The following is a 14626-nucleotide window of genomic DNA, read 5'->3' as shown; positions in this document are numbered from 1 at the left end:
CGCCGAAATGAAACCCGCCTCCGTTCCCGTCGGAACTGTCGTCACTTCCGTCCTCGCGTTAAGAGGGGTGGGGCTGAAGGCGGCGAGGAGGTGGGATGCAGGCGCGGGAGCCCAAGTCGGAGGGCGAGCGGAGAGCTCAAGTTCGCATGCCATTGGCGGGCGACGCGCAGGCGCGTTCGCTCAGACGAGCCGAATGTTTTGAGGGGAGCGAGGGCAGGAGGCGGAGAGCGTGCGGGGGTCGTCGCGCATGGGCAGACCGTGCCCGCTCCTGGGTCACTCTGACTTCTTCCTCCGGAGACCCAGGCTGTGCGGGCACGCCGCGTTTGAACCGGAAGCGGGAATAGTGGGTGTCTACTCGGCTGGAGCCGCTGTGGACGCGGGGAAAGGCGAGTGGAGCGGGATTTAGGCTGCAGCCGCCGCCTCCGCTTTGGGAAATTGCACTCTGGCCGTTCGAGTGCAGCGGTAGGTGCGCGGCGAGCAGGCAGCGGCTTCTGCGTGGGGGTACTTGAGGGGCGTCCAAGCCATGCTGTGCCAGCCCCATGATGGCCGGTCACCCTGCTGCTCTCTAGAGGCGTATTCCGCTTTGCACTTTTCTCCCGCTCTCTCTGCGATCCCGTAGCGGACTTAGCGGAGTTAATAGCCGGGACTCTTCTGCCAAATGCCGCGTTGAGTCCTCCTGCGCGTCCCCTTTCTCTGTCCCCGTATGGACCAGCTGTAACTAAATGACTTGACTAATCATGCCCCCCGTCTTCTTTATTAGATTTGATCTACGAGCATCTGTTGAGGTTTAAACTAGATTGGCGTGCGTTGGAGCGCGGAGTGTGGAATTACTTTTGCTGGAGCTGGAATTCTGGCTGACATCTGCAACCGCGCTGTACAGTCTCCCTTGTGATTATTCTGGCCTGTGGTGAGCACTCAAGAGCGTTCGCTGCTGTTCTTGCCGGGTACCGAGAAATTTTAGACTTTTTTTTTTTTTTTTTTAAAGAGTGGCAGAGGGAGGGAGAGTGAGGATCTCAAGCCGGCTCCAAGCTCAGCGCTGGGCTGGATCGAACGACCCTGGGATCATGACCTAAAAAGAAATCGAGCGCCCCATGCTCAAAGGACCGAGCCACCCGTGTGCCCCGCTGGGCACAGACAGTAAAAGGACCCTTAGAGCTCAGGGGGATAATCTGAGAGAGATCTGTGAGATCTGTGACGGCAGAGGAGCAAATGAGGTTGTGTGGTAAGACCTCCAATTGTTCAGTTGCCCCCGGAGGGGTATGGTAGGTGCCTTGCAGACAAGGGGAAATGCATGTAAAGGCATAAAGTGTGGAAGGTTTCTGAAGCTCAAGAGTGAGGTCTGGCGTGGAATGAAAGATGTGGGCATTTTCAGCATGGTGGGGTCTTAGGGATGGATGAGACAACCTTGGGAGAGCATAGGTTGAGAAGTAAGGACACAAAGATCCTCTTGCAGGTGTGGGTGGAAGAAGAACCAGCAAAAAAGATTAAGGAAACAAAGGGAATAATGATAATTGGTAGCAATGGTTGGGCATTTGCTGTGTTCCAGGCACTGTGTTAAACACGCGCATGCACCCTTACAAAACCTTTGAAGTAGGCACCCTTACAATACCTTTGGTATTGTTTTTTATTTTATTGTTGACAGAACTGACGTTAGAGGAAATAGCAATCTTGCTCAGGCTTATACAGTTTGTAAATGGCAGGACGAGGATTTGAACCAGTATGATCTAAGTACAGAGCCCACACTATTACACCGGGAAAGAATGGCATGCCAAGGCCAGAATTGTATGCAGGAAGATGGGGTGTAGGTATCATTGTCAGATTCTGTAAAGGGACCAACTTGATGGAGATCTAAAAAGGGACATTGGATTTGCCATTTCAGAGGCTGTTGCTTAGGAAATGTGTATTGTTTAACTGCATGTTGGTAGTGGAATGTAGATAGTTCTGGATGAGTGTATTAATCAAATTCTACCTGATCTGTTGACTCTCTTGCTGTAGCTGACTGCTTTGTAGTTCTTTGGTTTTCTTTCACTTCCTCCAACATACCATGCACTTTTCCATTTTAAGACCTTTTGGTGATGCTAGTCTCCACTGAAATGTTGGCCCTCTAGCTGTTTCATTGATTGGCACCCGTTCAGATCTTGGCTTTGTTGTAACCTCTGCTGGGATGTGTTCCCTGGCACCTTATCAAAAGTGATCTTCTCCATTGTTATTGTATATTGTGTTTCCTTTGAGTCATATATCAGTTTGGAATTACACATTTATTTTTCAGTGTACTTGTTTGTCGTCACTCTCCCTCACCATTTCTGACTCCACAAGGGTAGGATTTGTGTCTCTTACCCGTAACATAGTACCTCGAACACAGTAGTTGCTCAGTAAATGTTGCATGTATCAGTGATTGAACATTTCCTGATTGAACTGTTGTGTTTTCTTGAAAGTAATCCATTTTTTGGGAAACGGAAGAGAGAAAAATAGAAAGAAGCCAGCAGAAAAATCACAGCTTTAAAAAAGAAAATTTGAGGGCTACATCTTCCTGGAAGTGTCACGTGGTCAGTAAACATGTGATTTTTTTTTTTTTTTACATTACAAACAACATGTTTAGTATATCTAGAAATAAATGTGCCTACCTTTATGGTTCTTTGGCTGTTGCTAAGGTGTTTTCATTGGTTACAATCCCAGTTTTGTTTTCCATATTGACTCACTCCAAGAGGGTTTTAAGCTAAGAGTGAGTAAGAAGGGGGAAGAGTCCTAGATAAAATTGTGAGGAATGGAAATGAAAATAGCATGAACATGAAAATAATAGTTGTTTTCCTCGAGAAGTTTACGACCGAACAAATAAGACTGTCAAGTAAATAACATCCTGTAATCCACAGCAGTGTAGAGGAGGTTGTATTAGGGATAAAAGAGTCAGAACAACCAATGAATAAAAATGAAGAAGTGACTTAGACTTTTCTACCAGTGAAATAGGTAGGCTCATTAGGTAGTGTGCCTTCACTGGATGTTAAAAGAGTGTGGAAATAATTTTGTAGGAGAGATTTCTTTGTACGAAGATTGGACGTGTTCTCTCAGTTCCGGTTTTAAGATCCTGTGAGTGAAATAGCAGCAGGGAAACATACTTGATCTTTAAAGAATGAGTAGAATTTATGTGAATGCATGGGTAAAGGACACCCTCCCCCCTTGCCTCTTGAGATAGGTAATACACAAAAAAAGGTACATATTTTCTTTGTAAATATTTATAGTCTAACAAAAACGAAGCTTCTTTGTAAAGTGACTCAAAATTAATGACACGAAATGCTTTTCTTATACGAGTTCTTTTAAAGGTCATCAGAGGTAGGCTTGATTATGTTCAAAAACCTAAGAGGAGAGCTACAGCAATGGCATTCAAGCCCAGTAAGATGTAGTTGATTTTTGACTTTTGCAAGGGATATCTCTGTAGTATTTTTTTTTTTTAATTTTTTTTAACATTTATTTTTTTTTAGAGACAGACAGAGACAGAGCATGAGCAGGGGAGGGGCAGAGAGAGAGGGAGACACAGAATCCAAATCAAGCTCCAGGCTCTGAGCTGTCAGCACAGCTAAGCATCTGACTTCAGCTCAGGTCATGATCTCACTGTCTGTGAGTTCAAGCCCCACATCAGGCTCTGTGCTGACAGCTCAGAGCCTGGACCCTACTTGAGATTATGTGTCTCCCTCTCTCTCTGCCCCAACCCCACTCATGCTCTGTCTCTCTCTCAAAAATAAATAAATGTTAAAAACAATTTTTTTTTAAATGAGAACCATCAAGCCAGTTGAGACTTAAGTGCTAGGCAAGGTTTGCCAGCTCTGATAACCTCCTAGCTATCAATTCCAGAGCACAGCAAATTAAACTTTTGGCTCAACAAATGACACATTGCTACATATAAGAAAAGGTGGTGCTGTTAAAGTGCTAAATCCTTGGGTGCCCTTTTCCTTGTTCTTGACCTGTCTGTCTTCTGTTTATCTTTTACGTTTTAATAGAAATATCATATACATGGAAAATCCGATAGACTCCACCAAAAGTCTGCTAGAACTGATATATGAATTTAGCAAAGTTGCAGGATACAAAGTCAATGTACAGAAATCAGTTGCATTCTTATACTCTAATAATGAAGCAACAGAAAGACAAATAAAGAAACTGATCCCATTCACAATTGCACCAAGAAGCATAAAATACCTAGGGATAAATCTAACCAAAGATGTACAAGATCTGTATGCTGAAAACTATAGAACGCTTATGAAGGAAATTGAAGAAGATATAAAGAAATGGAAAAACATTCCGTGCTCATGGATTGGAAGACTAGATATTGTCAAAATGTCAATACTACCCAAAGCTATCTACACATTCAATGCAATCCCAATCAAAATTGCACCAGCATTCTTCTCGAAACTAGAACAAGCAATCCTAAAAGTCATATAGAACCGCAAAAGGCCCCGAATAGCCAAAGTAATTTTGAAGAAGAAGACCAAAGCAGGAGGCATCACAATCCCAGACTTTAGCCTCTACTACAAAGCTTTAATCAGCAAGACCGTGGTATTGGCACAAAAACAGACACACAGACCAATGGAATAGAATAGAAACCCCAGAACTAGACCCACAAACGTATGGCCAACTAATCTTTGACAAAGCAGGAAGGAACATCCAATGGAAAAAAGACAGTCTCTTTAACAAATGGTGCTGGGAGAACTGGACAGCAACATGCAGAAGGTTGAAACTAGACCACTTTCTCACACCATTCACAAAAATAAAATCAAAATGGTTAAAGGACCTGAATGTGAGACAGGAAACCATCAAAACCCTAGAGGAGAAAGCAGGAAAAGACCTCTCTGACCTCAGCCATAGCAATTTCTTACTTGACACATCCCCAAAGGCAAGGGAATTAAAAGCAAAAATGAATTACTGGGACCTTATGAAGATAAAAAACTTCTGCACAGCAAAGGAAACAACCAACAAAACGAAAAGGCAACCAACGGAATGGGAAAAGATATTTGCAAATGACATATCGGACAAAGGGCTGGTATCCAAAATCTATAAAGAGCTTACCAAACTCCACACCCGAAAAACAAATAACCCAGTGAAGAGATGGGCAGAAAACATGAATAGACACTTCTTTAAAGAAGACATCTGGATTGCCAGCAGGCACATGAAAAGATGCTCAGCGTCGCTCCTCATCAGGGAAATACAAATCAAAACCACACTCAGATATCACCTCACGCCAGTCAGAGTGGCCAAAATGAACAAATCAGGAGACTATAGATGCTGGAGAGGATGTGGAGAAACAGGAACCCTCTTGCACTGTTGGTGGGAATGCAAATTGGTGCAGCCACTCTGGAAAACAGTGTGGAGGTTCCTCACAAAATTAAAAATAGACCTACCCTATGACCCAGCAATAGCACTGCTAGGAATTTACCCAAGGGATGCAAGAGTACTGATGCATAGAGGCACTTGTACTCCAATGTTTATAGCAGCACTCTCAACAATAGCCAAATTATGGAAAGAGCCTAAATGTCCGTCAACTGGTGAATGGATAAAGAAATTGTGGTTTATATACACAATGGAGTACTACATGGCAATGAGAAAGAACGAAATATGGCCCTTTGTAGCAACGTGGATGGAACTGAAGAGTGTGATGTTAAGTGAAATAAGCCATACAGAGAAAGATATCATATGTTTTCACTCTTATGTGGATCCTGAGAAACTTAACAGAAACCCATGGGGGAGGGGAAGGAAAAAAAAAAAGAGGTTAGAGTGGGAGAGAGCCAAAGCATAAGAGACTCTTAAAAACAACAAACTGAGGGTTGATGGGGGGTGGGAGGGAGGGGAGGGTGGGTGATGGGTATTGATGAGGGCACCTTTTGGGATGAGCACTGGGTGTTGTATGGAAACCAATTTGACAATAAATTTCATATATTGAAAAAAAAATAGAAGTATCATGTCTCCTAGAAAAGATCTCAGGACGCCTGGGTAGCTCACTTGGCTAAGTGTCTGACTTCAGCTCAGGTCATGATCTCGCAGTTCCTGAGTTCGAGCCCCATGTTGGCTTCTGTTCTGACAGCTCAGATCCTGAATCCTGCTTCGGATTCTATGTCTCCCTCTCTCTGCCCCTCCCCTGCTCACGCTCTGTCTCTGTCTCTCAAACATAAACAAAATCATTAACAAAAAAATTAAAAAAAAAAAGTTCTCAGAACAATAAATTACATGTTTTCTATTTTTATCCCACTGCTGCACACAAATTTACATGTTTGAAGCTTTGTTTTGATATATCTTAAGAAAATCTCACTTGAACATGGAAACGTTAAGAAAAACCACTGTATGTTTGAGCACATTATATCTCTAGTTGTATAGTTTGACCTGCCTATGTATTAATACCACAATCCGAAGATCTAAAGTAATTTTGCATGTACGTATTTTTTACAGTGACGTTTTCTGAAATTCTGAACCATGAGTCTAGCACTTAACGATCTGCTTATTTGCTGTCGTCAATTGGAACACGATAGAGCTACAGAACGAAGGGTAGTAAATTCCTGAAATTTTATCTTTCCTTGTAGCAGGTGTGTGATTGGCAACCCATTACCATATTCTTCTTCATTTTCAGAAAGAAGTTGAGAAATTTAAGCGCCTTATCCGGGATCCTGAAACCGTTCAACATTTAGATCGACATTCAGATTCCAAACAAGGGAAATACTTGAATTGGGATGCTGTTTTTAGGTATTCCATTCTAATTTCATTTTAGCGTCTTTAGTTTTTGCTTTCATTTTTATTTGTTGTGATATTTTTGTGTATGTAGGTGTTACTTTGCTCCCTATATAGTTGTGCTTTGTATATAAAATTGGTGCTTAATATTCATCTGAAACATAAGTTTTAAAGGATGTTCATGTAGAAAAAGTTACATTTTTTAAGTCATTTGATCAATAAAAGGTCTTAGACATCTCACTCAAGATTAGAGAAAATTCTTGGGTGCCTGGGTGGCTCAGTATGTCGAACGTCTGTTTCTTGGTTTCAGCTCACGTCATGATCTCACACTTCATGAATTCGAGCCCCATGTCAGGCTCTGCGCTATGCAGATTTAGTTGATTTTTGACTTTGGCGAAATCCTCTTTTTTTGCTGTTTCCTACGTGGTGCTTTCTCTCTCAGTGCTTGTGGAGTTTGACACCAGGCTTGAACCCACGAACTGTGAGATCATGACCTGAGCTGAAACCAAGGGCCGGATGTTCAGCTGACTGAGTCCCACCCGCACCCCTGTTATTTTTACATCTATATTGCTCTAAGTAACTGCCATATGTTAAATTTTAACAATAACAAAGAAAATTCAGGATTCAGGCATTGGAAAGACAGAATTGATTAGGGGACTGGAGTGGCAGACAGAATTGATGCTTTTTTACATTAAAATATAATTTTTAACTGTGAAGTCTGTAACTAGAAGTAGATCGTAAGACTTAGGGCACATGAGTGAAATATTTTAAATTAATAGAGAATACTCGGAAACATGAAACAACATTTTCAGTCAAGGAAGTTGTTAGTATTTAGAAAGAACACTTTTATTTTTACTGTGTATTTGGTACTGGAATGACTTACAGATTTCAATGCAGATAACATGAAAAATGCATATGTGTCTTCCTCTGGTTAGTTTATTTCAAATACCACAACTATAGTTATTATCTAAAGATGACTTTTGCATAAACTGTTCAGATAGGTCAGAGATGCACTTGGCACTTTCAGCTAATCATGAATATTTTCTAGGCCACCTTTATTCCAAAGGTAGAAGTGTTACCAACTGCTTAGGAAAGGTGTGGGTTGTACAGAATAACAGGCAATAAAGAATCAAGAGCCCTAAAACCATTGTAAGCTTTTAATAATAAGGTGAGAAAGCAAGCAGGAAAGCAACAGAAAATCACGGAGGCTCCAGATCCAGACCAGACTTTAAGCGGGTGTGGTGGGGCTTAGGCCTTGAAAGAGAAAATTGTTTTATTTAGCTGGTACATTGATGGCACCTTGTGGCTTGTTCTCTGTATAATGGCATAAGGACTTTTTAGAATTGTTGCAATAATTTTTTTTTTTTTAATGTTTATTTTTGAGAGAGACAGTGTGAGTGGCGGGGGGTGGGGGGCATGCGCAGAGAGAGTTGGAGACATAGAATCCGAAGCGGGCTCCAGGCTCTGAGCTGTCAGCACAGAGCCCGATGTGGGGCTCAAATTCACGAGCTATGAGATCATGACCCAAGCCGCAGTCAGCTGTCCAACCAACTTAGCCACCCAGGCGCCCTGAACTGTTGTAATAATTTAAGCATTTAATGAGTTTTCTGAAATTCTACTTTGTTTTCTTGAAGATTTTTACAGAAATATGTTCAAAAAGAAACAGAATGTCTGAGAACAGCAAAAGCAGGTGTATCAGCCTCAACACAAGCCACCAGGCAGAAAAAGATGCAAGAAATTAGTAGTCTGGTCAAATACTTCATCAAATGTGCAAATAAAAGTAAGTGCTGTTGTTAGTTGTAACGAGCTGGTTTATTAAGAGTTACTGTTGCCTGAATCTGGTTGTAATGTGTTGAGGTAATAGTTGATGCTAACTCTAATCTCTAGTACATATCATGGTTTTTAATACTATAGATTTAACTATTTGGATGAATTTATGCAAGCATGGAATGGTAGTGCCTGGATTCAAAGATTAAAAATTACTATTCCAGCTGCCCGTTCTTCTTCTTGGACCCCCTCTATTTGTTCTTAGCACTTAGGTGGCCTTAATGCTGAACATAACCTTTTGAGGCTTTTTTTTTTTTTTTTTTTTTGCTATCTTTGAATAGCTTTAATAGTAGTAAAAACTTGTCTCCCTTTGTTATTTATTGCTTCTGCCTTCTCAGGTAATAAAGACAGATCCCAATAAATTTTTTCAAAATGGTATCCTTTGAGGTATTTGAAGTTAGCCATGACATTTTCTCTGAGGCTTTTTCTCTAAGCTAAACAGATAAACTTCCTTCAGCTCGTATGACCTAGTATTTGTGTCAGTCTTTTCTGAATTTTCTTCAATTTAATTCTATCTCAAAGTGTGGGACTCAGTTATAGGTATGTTCTGATTGGTACAGAGCAGTGCAGGACTCGTATATCTTTTATTCTATACTTGTAACTCATTTTGAGATAACAGTGGCTTTCTTGGCAGTCAAAACCCACCCTTGTAACTATAACTGTGACTTCTATTGATTAAAAAAGAAAATAACTGTGATTTTTTTGCTTCTGTTGAGCCACATATTTCCATTTTGAACTGATGCGGTGAATGCTTTAAAGAGTTCATATTTTTGAATCAAAACACAGGATCCTTGTAGGCTCATGTAAAGAAACGGGCTTCATACAATCCTGAAAACTAGAAGCAGAAATGTTTGTGTACAGACTCTTGGGCTTAAACTCTGTTCACTCTTCAAAGATGTGGCTTTGTTGGGAATGCAAGCTGGTGCAGCCACTCTGGAAAACAGAATGGAGGTTCCTTAAAAAACTAAAAATAGAACTACCCTACGACCCAGCAGTTGCACTACTAGGCATTTATCTAAGGGATACAGGTGTGCTGTTTCGAAGGGACACGTGCACCCCAGTGTTTACGCAGCACTATCAACAATAGCCAAAGTATGAAAAGAGCCCAAATGTCCAACGAAGGATGAATGGATAAAGAAGATGTGGTGTATATATATGTATATATATATATATGTATATACGTATGCACATACACAATTGAGTATTACTCGGCAATCAAAAAGAATGAAATCTTGCCATTTGCAACAATGTGGATGGAACTAGAGGGTATTATGCTAAGGGAAATTAGTCAGAGAAAGACAAAAATCATACGACTTCACTCATGAGGACTTGAAGAGACAAAACAGATGAGCATAAGGGAAGGGAAACAAAAATAATATAAAAACAGGGAGGGGGACAAAACAGAAGAGACTCATAAATATGGAGAACAAACTGAGGGTTACTGGAGGGGTTGTGGGAGGGGGGATGGGCTAAATGGGTTAAAGAGCACTAAGGAATCTACTCCTAAATCGTTGCACTATGTGCTAACTAATTTGGATGTAAACTGAAAACAATTAAAAATAAATTTTAAAAAATGTGGCTTTGGGATACCAAGTTTAGTTTAAGAATCAGAAAAGCCATTGAGTCACTGTATATTGGACACCTGAAAGAAATATGACACTGTAGGCTATCTTGGAGTTAAAATAAGGAACTTAGTAAAATAAAAAGAATCAGAAAAGGCCAGTGTTGGTAAACGTTATTAAGTAGAAGGATACAGATGGTTAGCAAATGATATTTTAGAATGGTGGTATGAGACTTGAGTCTAAAAAGTGGTGGTTTAGGAGAAATTTATTTTTCCAGCTCTGAGATGCCAGTTGTGTGGATAGGGGCAAGCCCATGTCAGGGACTCCAGCATGGACAGAGGAAAGCTACACTGAAATACTCTGCACCTGCTTTTGCCCTGTAGGATAGCCCTGCATTTATTAAAATTTGATTTCTTGGCTACTGACATTGGGTTCTTAATAGATTTTAATCTGTACTTAGAGAGTAAGGAGAGAACTTTACCCAAGCCCATTTGTAACCCCTCAGAAAAGTTTGCAGCATGTAATTTTGCATTAGAGTGAAAAGACCTTTAGTCACAAAATTAACAGTGGACGTCACATTTGAAAATGTGTGAAAGTATCAATATTTTGTTTACAGGAAAGAGTAGATAAAATTAGCAATATAAGATCATTTAAATGGTTGAAAAGTGGTTGTTTTCATTAGAAGCTTCCTTTTCTTTCAGGTTTAACTTTGAATTTTTTTTAAAAGTTTATTTATTTTTGAAGGGGAGAGATGGGGGGGTTGAGTGAGGGAGGGGTAGAGAGAGAGGAAGTCACAGAACCTGAAACAGGCCCCAGGTTCCGAGCTGTCACCACAGAGCCTGATGTGGAGCTCGAACTCGTGACCTCATGTGCCCTGAAATCAAGACTTGATCTGAAGTCTGATGCTTAACTGATTGAGCCACCCAGGTGCCCCAGTTTCAGGTTTAACTTTGTAACTTAAATGTCTTTAACCTCAGAACAAAGGTAGGGTGTTACTATTATGTCATCTCACTTCTTTGTGTTTTTCAAAGAGGTGAGAGAATTGATGGGAATTGAAACACATGTGCAGACTTTGCCAGACTTAGTTAGCACTGGTATTCAAAGTGTGACGAAAGAAACAGATTGAAAAAAGACAGTTGGGAAGGAACCAATAAGCATTTGTTCATTCTTTTATGTAGGCATTTATCTGCTTCTGCACAAAGCACATTTGTAAAATGTTAAGTTCTATGAGGTTCCTTAAATCCTTTTCAGCCAACTTAGTTGTCCTCTGGAGGCAGATTTTTTTAGAAAAGAATGTCAGCATAATTCTTGAGGCCTTTCTCAAATTTGGCAGAGGAAGGAAATATGTTGGGACTAAGACCATAGGGAAATGTGACTTCATCCTGACATTAATTTATGCAGTTAATAAATGTTTACTAAGCAAACACTATTTAGGACAGTTACTGGGTTGTGTTGCAATATAGAGATTAATTAATTCCTTAGGAATGTTATAACAGACGTTATGGATAAGAAACTGATACAAGGACCATTAGAGAAAGATACATAGGGTGTTAAAGCAGAGGATCGTGGGATTGTGCATTTCATGATTGGCCAGAGATGCCTAAAATTGTAATATAGGCCACAAGTGAAAATAGTACTCCGATTATGTCAGTGTGTATTTATTTACCGTAGTTTGATGGTTGTCACCATATGAAAATGCTGAACTAGAATATGATCAGATACGTATGATTTGCAACCTGCTGATAGCTTATAACAAAAAAATGTTAATGTGTGGTTTTAAGATTGTTAATGTTGAAATAGGATAAAATTATAGCCGCAACATCAGTGTGATTTGCTGAAAATAGGAAACAGGTTTTAAATATCCTTTTGTTAAGAGTATATCCTTTAGTACTGAATTTTTGGGACCTCTAGTAAATAAAAGAGAAAATATTACTGCCTTACATACTTATATGCCATACATGCTGTTGTAGGATTTGAAAGTAATTTGATTTTTAGTGTAAATATCTTCCTTACAATCTCAAGTTATTCTAATGAATTCGTTCTTTTTAAAAAGTACCAAGAAACGTTGGATCATTTTAGGTCTAATTACAGAAGTTGTGAATTATTAAGGATAGGATGAATGATTGTTTTTGCTGTATATTCCCCTAGAGATCAGCAAACTTCTTTTGTCAAGGGACCAGACTGTAAACGTTTTTGACTTTTTAGGCTCTCTAGTCTGTCTCAGTTACTGAGCTCTGCTGTTGTGGCATAAAAGTAGCTGTAGACAATACAGAAATGAATGTGGCTGTGGCCCCGTAAAGCTTTATTTCCCAAAACAGGCAGCTGGCTGCATTTTGCCCACGGGCCATAGTTTGCTGCTCCCTGCTCTGTGAGAAAGAGGTTAATAGTAATTTCCCACATGGAATTATTTATATAGTCGTACTTCCAGGTGTTCTTATTTGTCTTAAGATTTATACGTTTTTATTTACTTGCTTGTTTATTTTTAAATAGGAGCACCCAGACTAAAATGTCAAGAACTCTTGAATTACATCATGGATACGGTGAAAGATTCGTTTAATGGTACTGTTTATGGAGCCGACTGCAGCAACATACTGCTCAAGGATATTCTTTCAGTGAGAAAATACTGGTGTGAAATAACTCAGCAACAGTGGCTAGGTATGTTTTGAAGTTTGTTATTTTTGAATTTTTCCTGTGAAATGAAATGTCACTAAAAGGCTGGTCAGAATCTGTATCCCCCAAATGACCTGGCCGTTTCACAGTATCCTGGTAAAATGAAATGGTTACAGAATCCAACACCTAGTTTCATTTTTTAAGGACTTCCAAAGTTATTGTCTCTATCGTAGATAAGGAGTTACAGAATTGAAAGAAGCCATACCTTTCCTCAAGAACTTGACAGGCCAGTGGCAGGAAAAAACCAAGTAAACCAAAAATTCTAACACACTATGACGTAGATATGTTTGGAAGCCATGACTTCACAGATCAGTGACACCCAAACCCCACCGTGATTAAAGTACAAAGAAGAAAACCAGTAGGGAGAGGTGTTGTAGAAGTGAAAGCAACAGAGTTTCAGGTTGGAAGGGGGATGACGTTTTAAGTGTGGTGGAAATGATAAAACACATAAGAATCCATTGGATTAGGCTTGTAGCAGGGCACTTGTAAGGTAGCGCACATCACGAATAGCACAGGACGTACAGGCCCCAGTGACTGCAAGATAAGGAGAGTGGGTGCCAGGGAGGAATCGAGTGTTTTTGACAGCCTGTAGGTGAAAGTTAGTAGAGACCACAAAGGAAGGAAGTTAGGGTCAGAGACTGAAACATTTGAGTTTATTGATTTCGGAGGTGGAGCATTTTCGATGCTGAGTGGGTTCAGTGGGCGAGAATGGGATTTGGCTTTAGTGAAGCCACTCTAAGCCATGTCAGAGTCGTCTAATACAACCACCTCTGAAAATCTAAAAGCTCGGTATTTTTCATTGTAAGTATTCAAGATAAATTTTGCTGACTACCTGAAAAGATGTTTGTCTGTATTATTTGTCGTCAGTTTCTCGTTTCAAAATGAGATACATGTGGATGGTAAAACCATGACCTGATCAGTGCTCTGCATTATACTCTACTGTTCCCACATGAAGGAAAGCCTTCTGAGCTGCTGTATTAATTTCTTAGATGTCATCTGGGGCCTCTGTTGTTGTTCTGGACATAAGGGAGGCTGTGTCCCAAATCCGACCCTCAACAAATCGTGCAGAGAATAGGCTAGTGATATCCAGGATACTGTGACACCTCTCTATGACCAAAGTGGTCCATCCTAAGTATTCAGAGGGTTTGTGTATCTTAGATTATTACATGTAACCACAGGTCTCACTGAAACAAAGGTGGTCCTTCCTGTAGCATCCTAAGTATGGTTCCATCATCTGGCATGTTCTCTGAAACGCTCTTTTTATTTTTAAGCATACTACTTTCACTTCTCACCATCTGCCCCTTGGTTGAATTGTTTATCTAGTTAGCTCCCTCCTCTGATGAGAACTTGCTTCTCTAATGAGGACTTTGCTCAAGAAGTGAAGTTTATGTTCAGAACCCATCTTTAATAGTGATGTTGATGGAGCCCATGGTTAGGGATGAGACTTTTTAGAGGGAGAGTTTTGAGGAGATGAGAAGATGGCCTGAAGCCAGCCAGCATTTTCATACAAAGTTTGGAATCAGTTTGTTGATTTCTACAAAAAACCCTGCTGGGATTTTGGTAGGGATTGCACGGACTCTACTGAACAATTAAGGAACAATAGACTTCTTAACCATGTAGAGTCTTCTAATCCATGAACATGATGTATTTCTTTGTTTAGGTCTTTGTTTTTGTTGTTGTAGTTGTTGTTGTTCTCTTCCAAATTTTTATTTAAATTCAAGTTAGTTAATACATAGTGTTAGTATTGATTTCAAAAGTAGAATTTAGTGGTTTATCACTTATATACAACACCCAGTGCTCATTGTAATAGGTCTTTTTTGATATAAAGAAGTCAATGTTTTATGATTATCAGCATACAGGAT

General features: G+C 40.1%; 1 protein-coding gene across 9 annotated transcripts in view; it reads left to right on the top strand.

Annotated features, from left to right (window-relative positions):
* Positions 1-99: 99 nt before the first annotated feature.
* Positions 100-14626, top strand: part of ATM (ATM serine/threonine kinase) — a 133117-nt gene continuing 118590 nt past the window's right edge. For 3 of the 9 annotated variants that reach the window (XM_086679207.1, XM_086679203.1, XM_086679209.1), the window contains exons 1-6: positions 101-462; positions 761-944; positions 6430-6525; positions 6608-6720; positions 8340-8485; positions 12585-12749. In XM_086679207.1, coding sequence (XP_086535333.1) covers positions 6454-6525; positions 6608-6720; positions 8340-8485; positions 12585-12749 — 496 coding nt within the window. In that variant the 5' untranslated portion in view covers positions 101-462; positions 761-944; positions 6430-6453. Of the gene's footprint in view, positions 467-760; positions 945-982; positions 2547-6429; positions 6526-6607; positions 6721-8339; positions 8486-12584; positions 12750-14626 lie in introns of those variants that run through there. The other 6 variants (XM_086679210.1, XM_086679204.1, XM_086679206.1 and 3 more) reach the window with 6 other exon arrangements.

Source organism: Puma concolor, chromosome D1 (genome assembly GCF_028749965.1).
Source record: "Puma concolor isolate L17-30 chromosome D1, mPumCon1.1.hap2, whole genome shotgun sequence".
Taxonomy (NCBI): domain Eukaryota; kingdom Metazoa; phylum Chordata; class Mammalia; order Carnivora; family Felidae; genus Puma; species Puma concolor.
The sequence above is the reverse complement of the archived record's forward strand: the minus strand, read 5'-3'. Positions and strand labels throughout refer to the sequence as shown.